This window comes from Polypterus senegalus, chromosome 15 (genome assembly GCF_016835505.1).
Source record: "Polypterus senegalus isolate Bchr_013 chromosome 15, ASM1683550v1, whole genome shotgun sequence".
In the NCBI taxonomy this organism is placed as follows: Eukaryota; Metazoa; Chordata; class Cladistia; order Polypteriformes; family Polypteridae; genus Polypterus; species Polypterus senegalus.
Window position 1 is genome coordinate 2,556,015 of NC_053168.1, and position 23,345 is coordinate 2,579,359.

General features: G+C 46.5%; 1 protein-coding gene across 1 annotated transcript in view; it reads right to left on the bottom strand.

Annotated features, from left to right (window-relative positions):
• Positions 1–483: 483 nt before the first annotated feature.
• Positions 484–23,345, bottom strand: part of capn7 (calpain 7) — a 105,858-nt gene continuing 82,996 nt past the window's right edge. The window contains exons 17-21 of the mRNA XM_039737641.1: positions 17,771–17,916; positions 14,609–14,671; positions 9,670–9,800; positions 3,284–3,376; positions 484–936 (exon numbers count right to left, since the gene is read on the bottom strand). Of these exons, the coding sequence (XP_039593575.1) occupies positions 792–936; positions 3,284–3,376; positions 9,670–9,800; positions 14,609–14,671; positions 17,771–17,916 (578 nt within the window). The 3' untranslated portion in view covers positions 484–791. The remainder of the gene's footprint in view (positions 937–3,283; positions 3,377–9,669; positions 9,801–14,608; positions 14,672–17,770; positions 17,917–23,345) is intronic.

The following is a 23,345-nucleotide window of genomic DNA, read 5'->3' on the forward strand; positions in this document are numbered from 1 at the left end:
CATGGTGTGCTATAAACGTGCGATCCAATTGGTTGCTGAATAGCAAGGCTCCGGAGGTCTGCAGTTGGACCCTTCTTGAAACGTATCGACTTTCTAAGCCAATTCTAGGTGGGGTAAGCAGGGTCTCTGCAGGATGGAATGGACTCCACGAGTATGACGGGCGGCCATTTTCTGTGTATTCCTATTTATGGCAGGGTCCACCCTTCCTTTTGAGCATGGGAAAGGCGCTATACAAATACAATGTATCACTATTATTATACAATGTGAAAAAAAAACAAAAGGCATAACAGGGGTCCGGTCTGGAACCCCAAAGGCTCTGGGGGTGTGACATGTCCTGCGTGTCACAAGGACCCCACTTTCAAATGAGGGTCACCAGGATGGATGATCTGTGGTGTGCAGAAAAGTGGCCGTCAGCCCCCCCGGCCCCCCAACCCAAAGACCTCAAAAGGCTCCAGAGGTGTGCAAAGAAATGAAAAAGTCAAATGCGTTTTAGACAAGAATGAATTTATCTTCCATAATCACATAAGCAGTCCTCGTGGCCAGAGCCTCGTGATTCGCTCGATGGCCGTCGTTTCTTTTTCGTCTAACGGATCGTCTCCCATTGCACGGCCATTTCAGGGGTTTCAGACTAAACTTGCGTATCTTCCTAAAAGTAAACGACAGACCCCAAGACCACACAGACGGCGCTCGGTGCCCCCTCAATCCACATGCCAGGCTCCTCGAGGGCCCCTCAACACTCCAGCGCTTTTGAATTCAGGGTGGACCTTCAATCCGACCAGCGGGACCACCCGTCACTGGAGCTGAGAGACCTTGATTGGCATTGCACTGTTGAAGTCCAAGAAGAAAGGCCCCTCCTGATTGGGCAAAAAGGTGCTGGGAACGATGTTGTAAACGCCGGCAGGAATCGCCTCCAACTCCAAGTAGCAAAATCCACACCTGTGACGGGAAAGACAAGCAGGGAGAAGGATGAACAAGAAGCACCGCGGGCCGCCATGAAGGCAGAGAGCGTCTTACGGTTAAAGAGCCGCGACAGGCCTTGTCCTTCAGGGTGGGGTTTTAAAAACGGGGGATCAAATATGAGGCCGCCCAGCAGTGGGGCACCCATAATGCGACTGCAAGACAATGTAAGGCCTCAGCAAAGCAGGCAAAGAAAACGTCTTCTAGTGCGTCTTTCACCGGTGACACGCCATCATCACAAGGTGCGTTATGACTACAGAGATGAAGTACAAGCAGAGCACCAGCAGGGGGAGCTCAGGGTCACACAGTGGGCAACAGGCATGAGCTGGACTGGTAACCTTGGCACCTGAAGTCAAGCGGCTGCCCAGAAAGATGACACATGGTGGGTGGTGTGAGAAAATCAGGGCACTCGAGCAGCAAGGAATCGGGCGCGCCACCCAACAAGGATTCGCTTTTTATCTGATGCTTACCCTGCGTTATCTGCAGTGATGGACGAGAGAAAAAGATTTAACATCATGGAGAGGAGAGAGTAGAAAGTACGGGTGCCAGAGGGGCCAAACGCTGAACAAAAACTCGCAAATTACTCGCGTCGCGTAATCAAGAAGTCAGGGATCCACCCATAAGACAACTTACGTCAAAAGGCAATTTATTTAAAGGTAAAATATTATTAAATGCCATATATACTCGCATATAAGTCGATCATAAAGTCAGACCCTGACTTATACATCCATTCAAAAATACAACACTTAATTTTTATTTTATTTTTTTTTTACATCTTCTTGCCTCCTCCAATCTCACGCCAGTTTCTCAGACACATCGAATTTTGTTGCCAATTTCTTTTGCCACTTCAACGACTTTTAATTTAAAACCAGCTTCATATTTCCTTCTGATCGAACGCTCCATCGTAGATAAAGGATGCTCTTACGATAAAGGTGTGTGAGGGTGTGAGATACGAAAAACACAAAACAGTGCAAACGACGCTTCGGAACAGCGCGGGTATCACTGTGGGGTCACGTAGGCACAATACATAGAAACAAAAGGCCGTGTGCTCCATGGTGACTCTCATCAGAACGTAATCTCTTGGACCAATAGCGGGAGTTTTCCGCATTCGACTTATACGCCCGACATTATAAAATACCAGAAATTATACGATAAAATCAAACCCTGACTTACCCGTGGGAGAACTTAAATGCAAGTATATACGGAAAATACTTCTGAAAAATGAGAGTACAGTAAAGGACCAAAAATCTGGGAGTCAGAACTCCGGACTTTGTTAAATTTCTGGGTTCTGTGACAACACACTGCGGACGCACAGCGTGCAACTGATGCTTCCGGAAAAATCTGCGCAGACCAGACAGACATCTTGAAACGTATAGGGGGAGGGGTAAGTGGGGGTCTCTGCAGGATGACCAGTCACGTGGGGCCGAGTTTTTGAAGGGAAGCTCCGCCTCCCTCCCTTGTTCATTGGTCTCTTTAGTTTAACAATTCAGTCCCATGTGACTTGCGTTTCCTATCTGTGGCGTGTGCCGATTCTTCCAATTAGCAGTCCAGCTGCAGACCTCGTGAACGCCATCCCACTGAGGAGCCAATCAAATTGTTTCGTGGTCTTTGCATTACACGATACGCCCAGCCGCTCGCATCTTCCTCTTAACCCGAATTCAAGGCGTACCCGCGTGTCGTTCTTACGTTAACGGCTCAGGTTAGGGCTGTGGGAGGTCAGCTGACGGCCGCGGCTCAAAGCGAGACCCTTCTGAGTCTCTGCCCACTGTGTACGTCACGTGACTCCTAGCGTGCGTGTGCGTGTGTGTGTGTGTGTTCACCCTGCAATGGGCTGCTGCTGCCATCCTTGTCCAGAGTTGACCCCGCCTGGCACCCAATGCCTGCTCAGGATGAAGTGGGCTTACGACGTCACATGGTGTGCTATAAACGTGCGATCCAATTGGTCGCTGAATAGCAAGGATCCGGAGGTCTGCAGTTGGACCCTTCTTGATTTTTTTGGGATGCTTTTATTTAACGATATCTTAACCAACATGCACATGAACTACCTGGACTTGACGGTCATGTGACTCGAGTAACGCGGGAGGTTTTTTCTTTGTGGACGTTTTTCATTGCATTGGCCACCACTGGCTTGTATTATAAACTTTTTTTTTTTTTTATATATTTGTTCTTCATGAAATTAAACTTTTTTCTTGGTCATCACTGCTAAACACACGGGACGAGGATCATTTCTGCTCATTTAAATGATTTTCTTCATTTCTGGACAACTTCGGGGGGGGGACTGCAGCCAGCGACCGCACATATACAGTAAAATGGTGGGGGGCCTCACCTGTAATCTCCGCTGTTCTTCTTCTGAAAGCCGGAGGGTCCGGGATCGGTCACCATGGAGACAGTGAGGAGTTCAAAGCCCACGCTGTACTGCCTGTCAACATCAGAAAGAAGACAAAGAAGTGTCAGAGGAGGACACGAGTGGCGCAGCCATCAGCCCCTTGACTGTCACCTGGTATGTGAGTGAGGCGCCACGTCTGGAGCTTCATCTTTACACCAGCAGTTACACTTCTACTAATGGAGGCCCTGTGCAAACACAGCTGAGTAACTGGCTTTACACCTTTGGAGTTCCTGCACCGTGACGCTCGCTGAGCCCCCGATGAGCGGGTCAGGGGGTCTGCTGTGCCTTTACGCTGCTAACAGTTGCTGTGACCTCAGGTCATTCGGAGCTCCAAGTTGTGACATTTCACCTTCCCACTTCAGTGCGCTCACGTGGGTGGCTGGTCGGGATATTCGCTGCCGATTTGTTACTCAGTCTGCCCAAGAAAAGCAATCAAAGAATTTCTGTTGAAGTAAGGAGCGTAAAAAACACAATCAAAGACAAAACGCCAAGTCAGGCTGACCAGATGGTGCGCTTTATTTTAAACAGCTGACTAAGGTGAAGGGTCAGCGTTACGTCACCACTCGGACAATTCAGGGAGCCCACGTTGTCCGATTTCGTCATTCGCCAATGAACGGCAGACGAGGCCTACGAGGCAGGATGTGGACGGACCCCTCAAGGCCCACTGATGTCTTCCCAGGTGTTCCAGATGTCAATTTCAGACAATGGCAGAGTGTCGTTCTTCCTTTGTTTGAGCTCATTGTGCCGTCCTTTTGATTTTCTTATTCTGATAAGTTCTGCACTCACCGTACTCTCGCCACACCCTGAAGTGCCATTTCTTGTTAGTGTGCCCACGTCTGCCATAATTGTGTTGATTAGACGCGGGTCCAAACAACACCGAGCGCCAAACAGGAGCCGTGATGCCCGCGTCACAGCACTGGTCTGCCTGTAACTTATAAAGGGGCAGAGGGGGTGTGTGGGCAGCAAAGTCATGGCATCCCTTTGGCATTCAGGTCCACGTTTACTGTCATGTGTCCCCAGTGCCAAGTGATGGCACTTGTGGGTCTCCTTATAACAAACACCAAGTGTACACTTAACATGCGACACACACACACACACACACAATGATATCAAATGTGCAAGCACCATCGTACACATACAGCCAGCCGTGTGAAAAAGTAAGTGCACCCCAGGAAAGTGTGTTCCTCTTCTGACAGACACATCATCACTATTTGATCTTTATTTAAACGCTATCTCTAGACAAAGGTGACGTAACATGACAAACATCGGGCCACTTTGTATCATTTAAACAAAACACAAATGCAAATTCTGCATGTAGATAAACTAACACTCCGATGAGGTGCAGATGATCAGCCGTCACCGGCGGCTCCCACTCCGCCATGCTAAGAGCCGCTCAGCCAGCGCCGTCCCCTGGGAGGTCCTCACCATCGGCGGAGGGCGACTCGTGTCTGCACTCGTTCAATTTCAGGCCAAGTGTCGGAAATCCGCCGCGGGTGTGTCATGGCTCCTGTCCGGTTTCCTGATTTCCAAGAACGGGACATAAAGACACAGCTGGGATTTGGAAAGCGTCCAGCTGGGGCACTCGAGGGCTGCGTCTTTGTCCTTTTTTGTCACCTGAGTGTGGTGGCCAGTGAGCTCCAGTGATTTGTACGATGACAGCCTTCACACTCACTTTTAAAAGATCTGCCTCCTTGACGAGTGCGGAATATTTCAATTGGGAAACGTCTCTCAACTGTAAGATGACGTGACGCTTCTTTAATAAGTGGATGTCTGAATGCAGTCACACGTTAAATTGCTGCAAAAATATGAGCAGAGCAACGTGACGTGAAACTATTTGGGTGGGCTTGGCACGGCATGATGGGTCAGTTGTCTATTCTGTGGTGACGCAGCGGGAATTCTGGGCCACAATGTACATCTTCTGGAATCGGGCAAATTGTGGGAAAACGCAGGCTGCTGGACAAACATTTCCAGAATTAAAGAGGAAGCGGCCTCTTCGGTGACGTCACTCATTTAAACTTAACATCTGTAGTGGGCTTTTAAATCGTCCCCTGGGCATTCGCCGCACTTCCCTTCAGCGAGGAGCCAATTCAGTTCAGCGCATTAGAATGAAATCCACAAAAGCGGCTCTCGAGAATCGTCTTCCTGTCATCCTTACGCATTAAAAGCACACTGAATACAACGGGGGTCTTGAACACAGAAATGAAACATAAGCAGGGTGGGCAAATTACACAAACTGAACTGAGTCGCTAACCAGGCACATCACTTCAACAAAAAGAGGAGGCCGGCGAGACACGGGCAGCAGTCCACATCACAAGTCCCACTGGCACACACACAGCGCGCCAGTCTGGAGAGGAAACCCCACAACACGCAACCCACCCTGTACACCACACTGACACCATGCAGCAGAATCGATCTGAGTTGGCATTTGAGGACTTAAATAAGACAAAGAACAGTTCAAACTGGAAGGAACAGAACAAAAAAAATTAAATAAAATAAAACCTGTGGTCAGTGAGTGGTCCTTTCACCGAGCGTCAGACCCCAAACTGGGAGTCAGAAGATGTGGAGGTCCAGTAACTGTCGAATCTCAACAGAACTGCTGCAAAGTGCATTTGAGAACATCCACAATCTTGGACAGCCTGGAAAGGCACAACGTCAGTCTTCATTCACACCATTGTGGTGTCGCATGGTGCACTTCTGTTTGACTCAGCATAAAGAAACTACCACAAAATGGCACCCCATAACAACAAATACTTCTTCTTTCTCTTTCGGCTGCTCCTGTTAGGGGTCACCACAGCAGATCTTCTTCTTCCATATCGTCCTGACTTCTTCATCTTGTTCTGTCACCCCCATCACCTGCATGTCCTCTCTCACCACATCCATTAACCTTCTCTTAGGCCTTCCTCTTCTCCTCTTCCCTGACAGCTCCATCTTTAACATCCTTCTCCCAGTATACCCAGCATGCATCTCTCCTCTGCACATGTCCAAACCAACCCAATCTCGCCACTCTGGGTTTGTCTCCCAAGTGTCCAACCTGAGCTGATCCTCCAATGTCCTCATTTGTAATCCTGTCCATCCTCATCACACCCAATGCACTCTTTAACTCTGCCACCTCCAACTCTATCTCCTGTGCCACCGTCTCCAGCCCATATAACACCGCTGGTCTCACTACCGTCCTGTAGACCTTCCCTTTCACTCTTACTGATACCCGTTTGTCACAAATCACTCCTGACACTCTTCTCCACCCATTCCACCCTGCCTGCACTCTCTTCTTCACTTCTCCTCCACACTCCCCGTTACTGTACTGTTGATCCTCAGTATTTCAACCCATCCACCTTCACCAACTCTACTTCCTCATCCTCACCATTTCTCTGACCTCCCTCTCATTCACACACATGTATTCTGTCTTGGTGGTCCTACTGACCTTCATTCCTCTCCTCTCCTCTCATATCTCCACCTCTCCAGGGTCTCCTCAACCTGCTCCCTACTCTCACTACAGATCACAATGTCATCAGTAAACATCACACTCCACGGGGAGTCCTGTCTAATCTCGTCTGTCAGCCTGTCCATCACCATTGCAAATAAGAAAGGGCTCAGAGCCGATCCCTGATGTAATCCCACCTCCATGACTCCCACCGCAGACCACACCACGGTCACACTGCCCTCGTTCATATCCTGTGCCGCTCTCATGTACTTCTCTGCCACTTCTGACTTCCTCATACAATACCACAGCTCCTCTCAGTCACCCTGTCATTTGCTTTCTTCAGGTCCACAAAGACGCAATGCAATTCCTTCTGGCCTTCTCTGAACTTCTCCATCAACACCCTCAGAGCAAACATCTCATCTGTGGTGCTCTTTCTTGGTATGAAACCATCCTGCTGCTCAATAATCATCACCTCACTTCTTCACTGACCTTCCACTACTCTTTCCCATAACTTCATGCTGTGGCTCATCAATTTTATCCCCCTGTAGTTACTGCAGTCCTGCACATCCCCCTTATTGTTAAATATCGACCCACCAGTACACTTCTTCTTCACTCCTCAGGTATCCTCTCACTTTCCAAGATTCCATTAAACAATCTGGTTACAAACTCCACTGCCTTCTCTCCTAAACACCTCCATGTTTCCACAGGTATGTCATCTGAACCAGCGGCCTTTCCATTCTTCATCCTCTTCATCGCTGTCCTTACTTCCTCCTTGCTAATCCATTGCACTTCTTGATTCACTATCTCCACATCATCCAACCTCTTCTCTCTCTCGATCTCTTCATTCATCAGCCTCTCAAAGTACTCTTTCCATGTGCTCAGCAAACTCTCCTCTCTTGTGAGTACGTTTCCATCTTTATTATTTATTTATCACCCTAACCTGCTGCTCATCTGTCCCATCTCGGTCCCTCTCTGTAGCCCACCGGTCCTTTTCTCCCTCTTAGTGTCCCACCTCTCATACAACTCATCATACGCCTTTTCTTTAGTCTTTTTCACCTCTCTCTTCACCTTACGTCTTATCTCCATGTACTCTTGTCTACTTTCTGCATCTCTCTGACTATCCCACTTCTTCTTCACCATCCTCTTCCTCTGTATACTCTGCTGTATTCCCTCATTCCACCACCAGGTTTCCTTGTCCTCCTTCCTCTGTCCAGATGTCATGCCAAGTCCCCTTCTTGCTGTCACCCTTACTACTTCTGCTGTAGTTGCCCAGCTGTCTGGTGACTCTTCACTGCCACCCAGTGCCAGTCTCACCTTCTCCCTAAACTCAACCTTGCAGTCTTCCTTTTTCATCTTCCACCATTTGATCCTTAGTTCTGCCCTCACTCTCTTCCTCTTCTTGATCTCCAGCGTCATCCTACAGACCACCACCCTATGCTGCTTAACTACACTTTCCCCTGCCACCACTTTGCAGTCTTCAATCTCCTTCAGATCAACTCTTCTCAATAGGATGCCATCTACCTGTGTGCATCTTCCTCAACTCTTGTATGTCACCCTGTGTTCCTCCCTCTTCTTAAAATACGTATTCACCACAGCCATTAATTAATTAATTAATTAATTAATTAATTCTTTGCATTTATATAGCGCTTTTCTCTCGACTCAAAGCGCTCAGCAATTGCAGGTTAAGAGCCCAACAGAGCAGAGTCCCTTTTGGCATTTTTGGGATTTGAACCAGCAACTTTCTGATTGCCAGTGCAGATCCCTAGCCTCAGAGCCATGTCCATCCTTTTGGCAAAATCCACTATCCCTGACCTTCTTCATTCCTCTCCTTGACACCATACCTACCCATCACCTCCTCGTCTTCTCTGTTCCCTTCACCAACATGCCCATTGAAATCCGCTCCAATCCCCACTTTCTGTTCATCACCTCATCCAACTCACTCCAGAAATCTTCTTTCTCACCCATTGCACGCCCAACTTGTGGAGCATATGCACTAACAACATTCATCATCAGACCTCCAATGTCCAGCTTCATCATCATCACTGTGTCTGACACTCCTTTCACCTCCAAACACTCTTGACGTGCTGTCCCTTCAGAGTAACTCCTACTCCGTTTCTCCTCCCATCCACACCATGATAGAACAGTTTGAATCCCCCTCTGATCCCCCTGGCCTTACTCCCCTCTTTCACACACAATATACCAACCTTCCTTCTCTCCATCATATCTGCTAACTCTCTCCCCTTACCAGTCACACTGCCAACATTCAAAGTTCCTACCCTCAGTTCCACTCTCTTTACCTTCCTTCTCTCCTCCTGCCTTCGTACACGTCTCCCTCCTCCTCCTCCTCCTCTTCTTCTTCAGCCAACAGTAGCCTGATTTCCGCCAGCACCCTGTTGGCTAACAGTACTGGTGACGGTCGTTGTCAACCTCAGCCTTGACTGATCCAGTATAGAAATCTGTCTTGTTGTCCACATGTCTGGCAAAATTTTACACCGGATGCCCTTCCTGATGTAATTCCCCCACCCTGTTTATCTGGGCTTGGGACCTTCATGAAGAAACGCACTGGTTTGTGCTTCCCCTGTGGCTCGGCTCGATAACAACACAAACCAGACGTGAAAAATGAACTTATAAATTGAAACCAAATGTAAATATGAATAATAAAACAAAACTCAAAAGGAAACAACAGCACATGAAAACAGCCAAACGACAGGAAAAGGGAAATGAAGTGCCCGACGTAGAAGTCAGTTTAACACTAGGAAGGACTACGGACCGTCATGGCCTTGGGCAAGGAGAAGAGGGACCCGAAAGAGGCCTGCATTCTCTCACGCTATCCTTCAACATGTCTAACACCTCCTCAGAGGGGATTTCATTTTCTAGGAGTTTTTGAACATCAAACATCACCGACCTGCAGCCTCGGAGTTCAATCAGCAGTGGACCCGACTTCTCTATCTGCATCTGATAGATCGGGTTATTCTTGTGAGTCTCTCTATAATTCCCACAACCACCGGCGCTCTGCCCCTTCCATTGGCCATTGATCTATAATAAAAAAATAGAATTAAAAATGAAGAAACTGAACAAAAACAGAATTCCTTTGAATATTCCCATGCCCCTTACTTGTCAGATATGAGTGGGCTCATGGGCTGACCCCAAACCTGATGGCTAAAGGCCATGTCACGTCACACGACATTACCACAGGTGACAGTAAACGTATCGCGTACAGAACTAACACCTCTTGGCATGAACTGAGGAGGGTCCACCTATGGAGACATCACCAATCAAAGGTATGAGGACCCACAAGAGGGTAGGAAACATGAAATCAATAAAACAATAGAAAGGTAATAATCATAACTCCTCAATAAACAAAGGAGAAAGGTGGTACAGAAAATATTACATCAATAATGGATACACACAACTAGTTGTGCAGTGCCACTGTGTAACATTCTTATGAACCAATAGGTGCGCAAGTCGTTTTATTCCCAATCCCAGTATACCATTAAATAACAGTAATGACAAACAAGGCAGCCTCACCCAGTGCAACCATTATAATACACAAGACAGGGCTGGGACCACCAACATACCCAACACCCCAGGGCAATATACCCCGATATGCCCATCACCACCAATAAGGATTACTAAAGGCCCTGGCACCAAATCTATCCAAAAGACCCGCAGCTTTTCTAGGAGCCAACTGTATAAAATATGTCTACACCTGGGCGGCCGGATCCCGTCAGGTGACCCACGTAAGGTGGGGCTGTTCTAAGTCCAGGTGGCAGCGGTCCTGTACTATGCACTTGTACCCCGTGATGGGTCTGCTTACCTTTGATTGGCGCGGTCACTTAGGACAACTCATACCAAGAGGTGTTAGTGTTACACGTGACGCATTTGACTGTCCAAGTCGTACTGTGACACGGAGTACAAATAGTTGTACACTTAGGTCAGTTTATTTGGTATTGTGGACATCACATGACGACTTTTCTGTCGATTTTCAGTCACAGGCGTCTTTCACACAATCTCGGCGAATCAGAGGCAGGCATGAACAGGGTGGTTCAGATTTAATTATGCAACTTTTAATGCAATGCAGGAAAACAATACAAGACAAAAGAATTGTTTGAAATATCTTGTAATAAATGAAATTCTATCGTGTTGCCATCTATCGGCAACAAAAATAGTTTTTTGTGAATTCTCTATGTAATAAACTTAATAAGTTATAGCGTAATGACAATTGCATAATTAGATCTGGACCACCCTATAGCCTGACATTTCCAGGGAATCAGTTGAACCGCTCGGTGACTCCCCCCCGACAAAATCAAGCAGGTCTGATTGTTTTAAGTCATAGAGGTGGCTGACGACCCATGAGGGCCCACCTGGAAGGACAATGCATGTAAATTCAGATACGTGGACCTCACAAACAGAAGAGAGGCTCGTCTGTCTGATGTCACCCGTTTCACAGACCATCGCAGAATGAAACAAAAGCGTAAAAAAGGGGAAGAGGTTGTGGCTTAACTTGCTGGACTTTGTAAAAACTTTGCATGGGCACCGACTCCGTCACGCAGTACACTACTAACTGTCAGAAAGAGGGTCAAGTTTGCAATACTTTGGAAACTTGGAACTCTGCTGGAAAAGTCACTCCACAGATGTCTAAGTCGACATACCCTGTGACTCCCAATTGTGTAAACGGGCACATCCGGGCAACGAGACCAGCCACTGCAGTCACCCAGTCTGACATCGCCGCCGTGTAGACGTTGTATGATGTGACGTCGACTTTAGTGCAACAGATGGGTCATTTGGACAGAATTAAATGTCCAAGTGGCCACTTAATGTTCTCTCTGTTTGCACTTTTAACGAGTGATTCGCAAACCCCAGCGGTCTTATTGCTACCAACACCAATGGGTGCTCACGCAGTTTGACGTATCTGCCTCAGTTTTAATCTGACAGTGCGGCTCTGTATTCACCTCTTTGGCAGATCCATATGCCGGTAGATTCGCCTGAAGGTCCTTCACGTTGGGTATTTACTGTGGCCACTAGGGCACCCCCAACTCCAGACACAACTACCACAGACACCGTCCCGGCTCTTTAATTTAACAACCAAAGTGTCCTTTGCACAGGTTTCTTCCTCACATTGTGATAAAGAGTTTCAACAGCCAAGAGTACCGCACAGCACTTCAGTCCTCTGGTCTCTCCGATCTCCTCCAGTCAACCCAGATGAGCAAAGTCCATCTCTCCTCTCCCAACTCCAACTCCGTGGGCCAAGTGGGGGGCTCTCTTTGAACTCCTGACCCAGGAGTACTTCTGGGTGCTCAACGTGTTGCCTCCAGGAAATACAAGGGGGGAGTCAAAAGTTATCCGCACTCCGGCTGTAGAATTTACTTGAATCAACTTTTCATTTTTCGACATAATCTCCCTGCTTTTCAATACACTCTGTCCACCGGTCAACAAGCTGTCGTATTCCTTCATTAAAAAATGTTTCAGGCTGAGCCGCGAGCCACGAGTGCACGCTGTCTTCACCTCTTCATCAGGCGTGAATCTTCGTCCCCGTAGGGCTTCTTTCAGGGGACCGAACAGGTAATAGTTCGATGGGGCGAGATCGGGACTATGGGGAGGATTCTTTAACACCTCGAAACGAAGTTTCTGCAGAGTGTCAATAGCGTTACCCGCGCATTGTCGGGCAAGAACACGATGCCCTCGGATGACAGTCCTCGCCGTCTCGTCCGAAGTGCGGGCTCTAGCTCCTCGGTGAGCATCTCACTGTAACGAGCACTGTTGGCTGTCAAACCTTTTTCCTGATAATGTTCCAATATTGGACCCTGATAATCCCAGAAAATTGTCAGCATCAATTTTGCAGCCGATGGCCGACTTTTGAACTTTTTCTTGGTCGGCGGTTGAGAAGGCGTCCATTCCATACACTGCCGTTTACTCTCAGGCTCGTAGTGATGAATCCATGTCTTATCACCGGTAATGATTCTTTTTAAGAAATGTTCCCCTTCCTTAGAGTATCGGTCCAAATGCTGTCTGCAGATCTCCAAGCGCTTCTGTTTCTGCTCTTCTGGGAGTTCTCTCGGTACCCATCTGGCACCAACGTTTCGAAATCCAAGTCTGTCGTGGATTATTGCGTAGGCAGAGCCACGGCTGATGTGCAAGTGATTTGCCACATCGTCTACCGTCAATCGCCTGTTCCACAGAATCATTTCACGGGCGCGCTCGATGTTGTCATTAGTCACCACACTGGTCACGATGCACTTGATATCTGATGGCGGCCCCAACAGAGCCTGGCAGGGCAGCACCATGGGACCAGTGTCGTGCATGAAAGAGTGCGGTCACTGAACAAGTTCATTTTTCTAAGAAAGGTGAACTTAACGTCACGTAATTGCAAGTGAAGAACTTAAATGTGAGCTCGTTCAGTTTTAGGTGACATTCTGGATTGGGTTTAGGTTCCGATTAAACGTTTTACCTTACCCTGTAATGTAGGGGTGCCACTTATTTGTATTTGGAAAAAATAACGTCAAATGAAATCGGCTCTGCCTGAGTCTGCCTTCCTGTGCTTAAGCTGCAGCCCCGCTGACACGAGCACGAGGTGAAGCTCCGCCTACACTTTTAGGAAATTGTTGGACTTCGCGAGGCCACTTTATATTTTTCCCAGTTGGACATGCAACATGCGACACGAATTTGACCGGCGGCAGTTGTAATCGGTTAGTTCACCTGCATGCTGGCTCCACAGTCACCATTTGTGTCACACGGTTGGCAATAGAGCGGCCATTTATATGGATATTTGCTTCTGTTTAATTTCTTTTTTGACCGGGAGGATATTAGCATATATTGTCATATGTGTTTGTTGCTGGGTGTAACTCAATAAAGTGTTTAAATAAAAAAGTCTTCATAATTATTATATTTCATTCAAGAACTCTGTAATAGCCTAATATAAGGCGTGCAAAATTGAAACTCACGGGTCATTTATTCTCACTCCTTCAAAAATACAAAATGAACTGAACATGACCTAATTTAAAATTGAAATCATGAACTATGAACGTGAATTTATTTATTTTAATCTGTGTGAACTGAACTTTGAGTGCGTTCTTGTGAGGTGTGAACTTGCACAACACTGCATGGGGACTACAACTCCCATGTTGCCCTGCGGGTATCCATACTGGGGCTCACCCTGCTGCCTAGTGCCCACTGTCCTGTCCTGTCCTGCCAGCCTTGGCGCTGTGTTTCTGCGTGGCTGCTGGGACTCTAGTCCCGGCATTGTAGCTACAGCAATGTCCTTCATGTCTCGCGTGGATGGACGAGGAATATCACAGCTCACACCTTGCTGACCTTCCTCCAGGATGGCCTCCTGGTTTGCCCCTCATATTACATTATAACATTAGGTGCACTCATTTAGCTTTGTCTTTAAAAAGTCTGCCCTGCCGCCCAATACCAGCTTAGATTTCAGGATTTCTGGGAGTTGGATTGTTCATCTTCAAACTCCACTGTGGATAAAAAGACAAAGCTGCAAGTAGCCAAAGAAGATCAAGTTTAAATATGTCAGTGAGGTTCGAGTTCTCTCCAGTCCAGCTGCTGGCATCAGCTTTAACTGGGATTAATTACAACCATTGCATGAATTCAGTTCTGTAAAGAAACAAACATCTTTAAAAATCAGGACAATTAAAATGAAGGAAGAAGAAGGGAGTTGCATTAGCAGCAGTGACTGCTTACTAACGAGAAAAGCGTCTGGAATGAACGTTTGCCATCACGGGAGCCCTCTTAGATCGGAGTTTGACACGTCTGGCCTGTGCAGCTGCACTCTGGGACATCAACACAATTCAAAAACTGCTGAAGGTTTATGAAAAATATCCGAGCTGACTTACCCTTTTGGACTGAGTGTAGGGAGTCGGAATCTTTGAAAAACTGAACTTGCATCCTGAGTAGACCTGTTAACAAAACACAGATGGGTTTACTTTCTCACACTGCACATCACGACCACAAGTCAGATACTCGTAAAATGTTGTGTGCATGTCAGCAAGTTAGCAGTGTGGACTCAATACGGTCGAGTTTCTACTCTTTCACCATTGCTAATCTGTGAAAACTCGAGGAGCTTACGTGGTGGAAGGAGATGCTCTGAGGTTTTCAAACTGGAGGGCAAGGAGGGTTTCGAAGTGAAGTTCTTCTACTCACCAATTGTGACAGTATGTGGCATGTTGACAAGAAGAATGTCACTGCACTCGGTAACACAGGACACTCACGACCCTAAAAACCACACCGAGTCGAGGTCAAGCGTTACCATCCAGCGCAGCTAAAGATCTGCAAACTCCGGGATTCCCAGTGTTGAGTCAATTAGGGGGTCAGCTCATCAGGTCACAATAAGAGCCAAGAGACACGTTTACTTACAAGGTCAGACTCAGAGGGGCTCAAATGCTTCCAAACTCTGGTCCTGGAGGGCCGCAGTGGCTGCAGGTTTTCATTCTAATCTTGTTCTTAATTAGTGACCTGTTTTTGCTGCTAATTAACAATTCATTTTAATTGACTTGTTTTTAAAGATTTGTTCCCCGGAATTTCTTCATCGTTCCTCTGAATTGCTTCGTGTCTTTCCTTAAACAGAAATGCAATAAGAAGTGAGTGACCAACAGAAGACCACCTAAGTCAGGGCCTCAAAGTCCAACCAATTTCACTCCAACCAGTTGCTGCTGCTGTGGATAAACATCTTCACCTAATGCAGGGGTGGGTCTCAAACTTTGGTCCTGGAGGGCCGCAGTGGTTGCAGGTTTTCATTCTAATCTTGTTCTTAATTAGTGACCTGTTTTTGCTGCTAATTAACTTCTTTTCATTTCCTTTTAATTGACTAATTTTTTATGTTTGTTCCTCTGAATTTCTTCATTTCTTTCCTTAAATGGCACCTAAACAGAAATGAAATGTGAAGTGAGGGAGCCAAGAGAAGACCAACTAAGTCTGTGTCTCAAACTCCAACCAGTCGCTTAATCAGGCGCCGCGACTTATCATTAATTAAACGCGTTCTTTAATTCCACGGCTTGTTGCTGCTCTCATTGTGCCATAGCAGACGTTTCTGAAATTGTTGGTTTTCTCTTTTCTGTTCAAATGTTTTGTGGACCTGAGCAGATCGACATTCCTGAGACCTTCCCCTTTCTTTATTTTCAGATATTGTCTGCTGGTCCTGTTTTGGCTCATATTGTATCTCATTATTGCTAATTATCTCTTTTAGGGCGGATGGTGACTTTTGTTGACGGGAGGGGTTGAGGGCGATAATCAGCAGTTCATGGCAAGAAGACTCACCGTTACGTTAAAAGCAGGCCCTCTTTGCTTGAAGAAATGTTAGACTCGTTGACTCGGCATCTAATCCCAGCGTGTGTGTGAGTCACGCAATGTAAACAAAGGCAAGATGGCACTGCCGTCTCTCGAGGGAGCGAAGCGAGTGCAGAAAGCAAAATACTTGCATTATCGCCGAGTCAGACTCTGACTTTTCGGACTCTGATTTCGTTGAGAGTGATCAGGAGGTCGAACAGGAGAGTGAGGAGCCGGCGTCAGGTGATCGGACCCCAGCTGATGCCACCCCAGGTGATCAGACACCAACTGAGCGCCTTCACACATCTGACGCACTTACGGTGAGGTTCACCTGGGAGGAATACCCAGACATCGATCTGAGCTTTGAGTTCTTTTTAAAAGCGACTTTTTGGAAAAATATTCAGCCCTGGGAGAAAAGAAACAAAAAAGAAAAAAATTCAGCCCTAAAAGAGCTAAGGGCAAAGAAACAATGAGGGGGTCTGAGCCTTCAAAAGATGTTAATTAGCAGTGAAAACTGGTCACCGATTAAGAAAAGGGTGAGAATGAAAACCTGCAGCCACTGCGGCCCTCCAGGACTGGAGTCTGAGACACCAAGTTGAGTGCGTGTTTAAAGAGCCTGGGACATCTCAGAAATGGATGGCATGACTTTTAGAAGCCTATGATTGGCCAGTTGTCGTCACTGACATAACTGGGAGGGCACTTGTGGCTTATTTAAGGGTCAACCTGTAGGACCAGCACCTTGTTGCCGTTAAAAAAAAATCCAAGGGACGCAGCCGAAACCTCAGGAAAAAACAAACTGTGGACCTCCTCAAGCCTGTTCCTCCTCAGATGTAACTTGTAAAGCACCAAAGGCACCATGAGCTTCTGTCCAAACAAGTGAGCGCAAATATAAATATCTGGGGGTCACGGAGATACTACAGTGCTCAGGAAGGAGGTACAAATGAACTAACAGGGAGGAAAAACATTTGTTGTGAAAGGTTCAACACCAAGATGACAACAAGGAACTGGAGAAGGAGTTGGAGCCGTCAGGTGCCAAAGGATCAACATCCACCATCAAGGGGGTCCCTCATTACAGCTGCCCCCCTACTCTAAGACCACAATACAAAAACCAGACTGAATTTTGCAGGTGATCACCAGAACAAAGACTGGGCTTTTGGGGAGATTGTTCTGTGGCCTCACAATGGGACTGTCTGGACATGACGATCACTGCTATGTATGCAGGAAGGAGGGTGAGGCCTTGCAGTCCAAAAATTCTTATTTTTATGCCCACAGGGCCTGTGAAAGTGAACTGGTGGGTCTGACTGCATGTTGATGTCTCTACTCCATGATAAATATAAGAATCACTAATGAAGGATCCAATTGGTTTCCTTCTTCTTCTTCTTCTTTCAGCTGTTCCGGTTAGGGGTCACAACAGCAGATCATCTTCTTCCATATCGTCCTGACTTCTTCATCTTGTTCTGTCACACTCGTCACCTGCATGTCCTCTCTCACCACATCCATAAACCTTCTCTTACATCTTCCTCTTCTCCTCTTACCTGGCAGCTCCATCCTTAGCACCCTTCTCCCAGTATCCCCAGCATCTCTCCTCTGCACATGACCAAACCAACGCAATCTCGCCTCTCTGACTTTGTCTCCCAACTGTCCAACTTGAGCCGACCCTCTTTGGAATAAATACATTTGGTGTCAATGATGAAACAGAATTAACGCAGAACACGTCAGCTGCACATACTCACCCTAAGGGTGTAATGGATGGTATTCTGTTTCTCATACTGGGATACCACCAGAGTGAAGGTTTGTGTCCCCGCAGCCGTCAGCTTCATTTTGGTGAGATAGTGAGGGCTGTTTATGCGAACGCCATCGATGAATGGTGGAGGGTCAGCTGTAAGCAAGCAGAACTGATGTTAGACGTGATAACAGCAAAGCTTCAACCTTTAAAGACAATCAGTGTTGGAGCGCTCAGCAGTCGCAGAGACTGGGAAGAGCTTCCTGTGAAACCTCTCAGTACAGGAAAAAACAGGCCATGTCGCATATCCTGACCGGAGAGAGGAGCGTCTGCTCTCATTCACCTAAACGAAGCGGAGCGGAGCGGAGCCTCTTCTACTGAGATGCTGTGCAAACACGGGTCAAGCCCACCACATCTTTAGATCGAGACTGCACTCCCACCTTACCGTCTGTTCAGAGGTTACCATGTAAACTGCTGCACTGAATGTGGGAAACAAACGCATGCGGCATGGCAGAAGTAAAAAAAAAGAACTGCTTACTGTCTACACTGTGTGCACAATTATTAGGCAAGTTGTATTTTTGAGGATTAATTTTAATATGGAACAAACACAGTGCTATCAGTCAATCCAAAATGTTAATAAACCTGAAACCTGAATGTTTCACAACGGAAATGTGAGTGTGAACATCATCAGGGGAATACATATGTGCGCACAATTATTAGGCAACTATTAGTGTGCAGATTTATTATGCAACTAAAGGAAAAATGAAAATTTTCCCATCTCACTTGTTTATTTTCATCTGTTATAGTGAGAATAATAAACAAACACCTCAAAATTTACAAATAAACATCTCTGACATTTCAAAACAAATCAATCAATCAATCAATGACCAATATAGCCACCCTTCTTTCCAATAACAGTCCTAAGCCTTTCCATTCATGGAGTCTGTCAGTTTCTTGATCTGTTGATGATCAGCTTTTTGTGGAGCAGTGACTACAGCCTCCCAGACACTCTTCAGAGAGGTGGATTGTTTTTCTCCCCCGTAAATCTAGCGTTTAAGAAGTGCCCACAAGTTCTCGATAGGGTTTAGGTCAGATGAGGAAGGGGCCATGTCATTATTCCTTCATCTTTAAGGCCTTTACTGGCTGGCCACGCAGTGGAGAACTTCGATGCAAGTGATGGAGCATTGGCCTGCATAAAAATCATGGTCTTCTTCCTGTATCACTGTTTGAAGAAAGTGTCTTCGAAAAACTGGCAGTAGGTTTGGGAGTTGATTTTGAGTTCATCTTCAATGCAAAAGGTCCAACTAGCTCATCTTTAAAAATACCAGCTCATACCAGTACCCCACCTCCACGTTGGAGTGGAGCTCTGTGCCCATTACTGATCCACAGGTCCATCCATCTGGTCCATCAAGAGTCACTCTCATCTCATCGGTCCATAAAACCTTTGAAAAAAATCTGTCTTCAGATATTTCTTGGCCCAGTTTTGACGTTTCAACTTATGTTTCTTGTTCAGTGGTGGTTGGGTTTCAGCCCTCCTTACCTTGGCCATGTCTTTGAGCACTGAACACCTTGTACTTCTGGGCACTCCAGGTAGGTTGCAGCTCTGGAATATGAAAGTACTGGAGGATAATGGGTTCCTGGTAGCTTCACGTTTGATTCTTCTCAAATCTTTGGCAGCTAATTTGCGTCTTTTGTTCTCAACACGTTTCTTGCGACCCTGTTGACTATTTGCAACAAAATGTTTGATGGTTCTGTGATCACACACCAATATCTTAGCAATTCCAAAAGTGCTGCATCCCTCTGAAAGACTTTTTACAATTTTTGACTTTTCAGAGTCAGTTAAATCTCTTTTTTGGCCCATTTTGCCTGCGGAAAACTAGCTGCCTAATAATTCTGCACACCTTGATATAGGGTGTTGATCTCCTTAGGCCACACCCTCCCTCATTACACAAATACACATCACCTGACGTGCTTAAATCCAATAAGCATTCAAGTGAATACAGCTTGGAGTTGGAATATACGCATTAAAAATGATGATATGGTCAAAATACTCACTTGCCTAATAATTGTGCACACTGTCTATTATTGCGTATTTCATAATTTAGAAAAAAGAAAAAATCCAAACCATATTATCCAAAAAACACTCCAAATTATTAAATTAAAGGACAACAGCTCATTTCCTATTATTTTTCTGACTATATCTGCATGGCACATTTTGCGGAAATCAATAGCCTGTCCTACCTCAGGATCTGAGACGCGTTACACAATTCAGAAGACGCCATCGAGTCTGCGTGTCGCTCATTTGCTGTTCCTTTGGAGTTCTGCTCTGATCCAACAAGTGCGTGTGAGCTGAGCCCACAGAGCCGCCTCACTCCGACACGTGAAATCATCAGGGCTGTGCCGTATGTCAGCATATCCTGATTACAGCCTGCAATACACTGAAGCAGCGCCGCCAATGGGCCTTGTGCTGGCAGCAGATAGTTGACTGAGCACAGATGCACAGCTGCAGTTTACTTCAATGTGGCGTAGGAGAAGAACATCAACACCCCTGTGATCAAACGCATGCCTGAGCGGGGTGGTGTCAAGAACAAAGAGAGAAGATGACGACATCTCAGTCCCCTGTGAATTCAGTCCTGAGTGTGGAGGGTTTGACAAAGAGAAGCTCATCGGAAGGTGAAGTCAGCATAATGGAAACCCAAACGGCTGATAAAAAAAAAGACAAGGCCACAGGTCGGCCATCTTGAGAGACGGAGTGGAGGAGCACAGGTGAGCACTGAGGTAGCGAGCGTCCGCAGGAAACACAAAATGATGTTACTGATCCAGTGAACTACGTGGGACAAAAGCAATCACAGGAGGCCAGCCAGGGTCAGAATGTAACTGGAGACGGAGAGACACCTTTAGGCGTGGAATGGCTCACTTCTTAAAACCCAAAGAGCACATTAGAGGGTGGAGTGTCGTGGAGTGTCTGTGGCTGTACCTAGAAGGCTGCCCGTTCAAATCCCATTAATGCCAGAAGGGATCCTACTCCGCTGGGCCCTTAACCTGAACATGACTCCAAGGGTGCTGTACAATGGCTGACCAAGATATCGGACCCCTCAAAGGTCATACAAATGGGATTAACAAAGTCTATCAAATCTATTAAAAATATTTACAGTCACAGCCAGAAATTCTGGTACCCTACAACTATTCAAAAAGAATTACAATTCTCCTTGAAATAAGTTTAAACTGACACCCACCGTTCTTTGGATTCCAGAGAGCAAACTCTTTAATTTTGATGTAGGACTTAATTTATCATTTTGAAAAATAAAATAAATGAAAATGGTAAGGATAAAATTATTGGAGCGCTCAACTCTCCTGTTGTAACGCACCCTTTCTGTAGCCCTGAGGGAGTCTCCTACACTTCTAAACTGGCAATCTGGCCCCCTCTACCTGAGCTCTCTTAGGTTTGACGGGCTTCTACTCCCAGCTGTGAAATTTCAGTTGGATTCTGATTAGGATCTTCGGAACATTCCAGTGTTTCCATTTCCACCATGACGTATCACGGCTGGACGACTCATGGCTGCCTGAGCTTTCTGACACTGGACACTACGTTTTGCTTCAGAATGCTTTGATACTTGTCTGATTTCATTGTGCCCTGCACAGATTCGAGGTGCCCGGTGCCCAAAGCATGACAGCCCACCCGTAACATTAATGAGCCTCCTCCATGTTTCATCTTTGTAAGCGTCGTTCTGTCCCTCTGTGAACAGACTGCTGCCATTTAGTTTCATCAGCCCAAAGGACATTCTCCTAGGGGGGCTTTGTCTTGTCAACATGCCATTTCAGCTAACTCTGGTTGGCTTTTTTTCTGTTTGTGTTTCAGAATTGGGCTCTTCTGCCATGGAGCCCACTTTCACTCAGACGGCGACAGATGGCTTGCAGTTCTGCTGGAGTTTGTGTTGGAAGTTTTCCTCGGTTCTTTCCCTACCATTCAAACTAACCTTCTGTTCAATCTGGGGTCAAATTTCCTGTTGTGGCCATCATGTCTAAGAGGTTGACTACGGTCCTGTGGTCCAACACTTCTGACAATATGAGCCATCACGGTCACAGCTCTTTGGAGAGGGTCTTGTAGCCGTTATCTTAACTATATCCTTCTTCCTGTCCTGCTTAGCCAACTCTCTGCCCTTCCATCCCTGGTCTATGCTCAGTGTGAAGCACACATGGACACAACCCAGCTGAGTGAGGACTTTGCTCCATTCACGTAGGCTGAGTGACAACTGTGACACTAGTGAGAGGAATTAGTCTGCCTGACCTGTCACTACAACCCAGTCAGGATTGAATTAACTTCGAAGGGTCCCAATAATTCAGTCCGTGTCGTTTTCATTGTTTTTTTTTTTATATATATATAAATGTTATGTTAAATTCTAAATCAAAAGCAAAGTGTCTGCTCTATGGAATAAAGAAAGGCAGATGCCAATTACTGCACAGAAAACTGTGGTCCTGCTTTAAACAGTGGAAGGGTATCAAAAGCGGTGCCCGGCCCAATCTATTTTTTAACTAGTAGTGAGGAGCAGACAGTGAGAGGAGGAGGAGGAGGAGGATGCAGCCCAAGAACTACTTGGCTCGAGTTACAAAACAGGAAGGACGTCCCTTGGCTTTTTTTAATTTTTTGGCAGCCGCAGATCAAGTCCTTCAGCCTGAACTCATTCATGGAGCCAGGAAGCAACTGTGCACAGGATGCCAGGCCAAAGCCACACACAGCATGCTGTTCACTTTTACTGCTTCATAAACAAAAAAAATAATATTCTTAGAGTCTTCAGGAAGATGGCATGAATCGTTCGTTTCTCGTGTTGTGTATGCTAACCCAGATGGAGTGGTGGCACTGAGGCTCGGGCTTTGCGCCTGTAATGGGAAGGTTTGAATCTCGGAAACGGCCAAAGTGATTCCTTGAGCAGGGCCCTTAACCTGCAACTGCTGCATCCTGGGTATTGCGTTAATCTGCATTCAGTCCTGCAAGCAGGTCCCCCAACGTGCAGGGAAATCCTGGGCATTGGTGGCAGGACTGGCACTGTAGCCATCATAAAAAAAAACTCCTGTTGTTCCATCCCATCTGAAGTAGTGGGGCGCTGAGGTGTCATCAGTTGCACAACTGCACTCGGGTCCTAATTTGGGATCTTGAGGTGGTTCGTCATGTGGTGGGTGCAGCAATCCCTCTCTATGCTAACCCGCCTAGCAGCGGGTGTATGGAATACCCCCAAAAGGCTCTGCCTCCATTTATGTGTGGACAGCGCACCTCCTATCCCCTGGCACTTTTCATTCACGGTGGCATATCTATATTTCTAGATATATCCAGATATCAAAATCCCCCTTGAAACATATAAAGCCTTAAATGGCCGCGGTCCGGCTTACTTGTCTGAACTTATCGCGACTTACAAACCAAGGTGCCGGTCTGCTTCTGATTCCAAGGATTAACAAAATAACAGTGGGAGGTCGAACTTTTAGTTACAGGACCCCCTAAACTGTGGAGTGGTCTGCCTGCTACTATAAGAGATGCCCCTTTGGTCTCAGCCTTTAAATCTCGGCTAAAGACTCACGACTTCAGTTTAGCA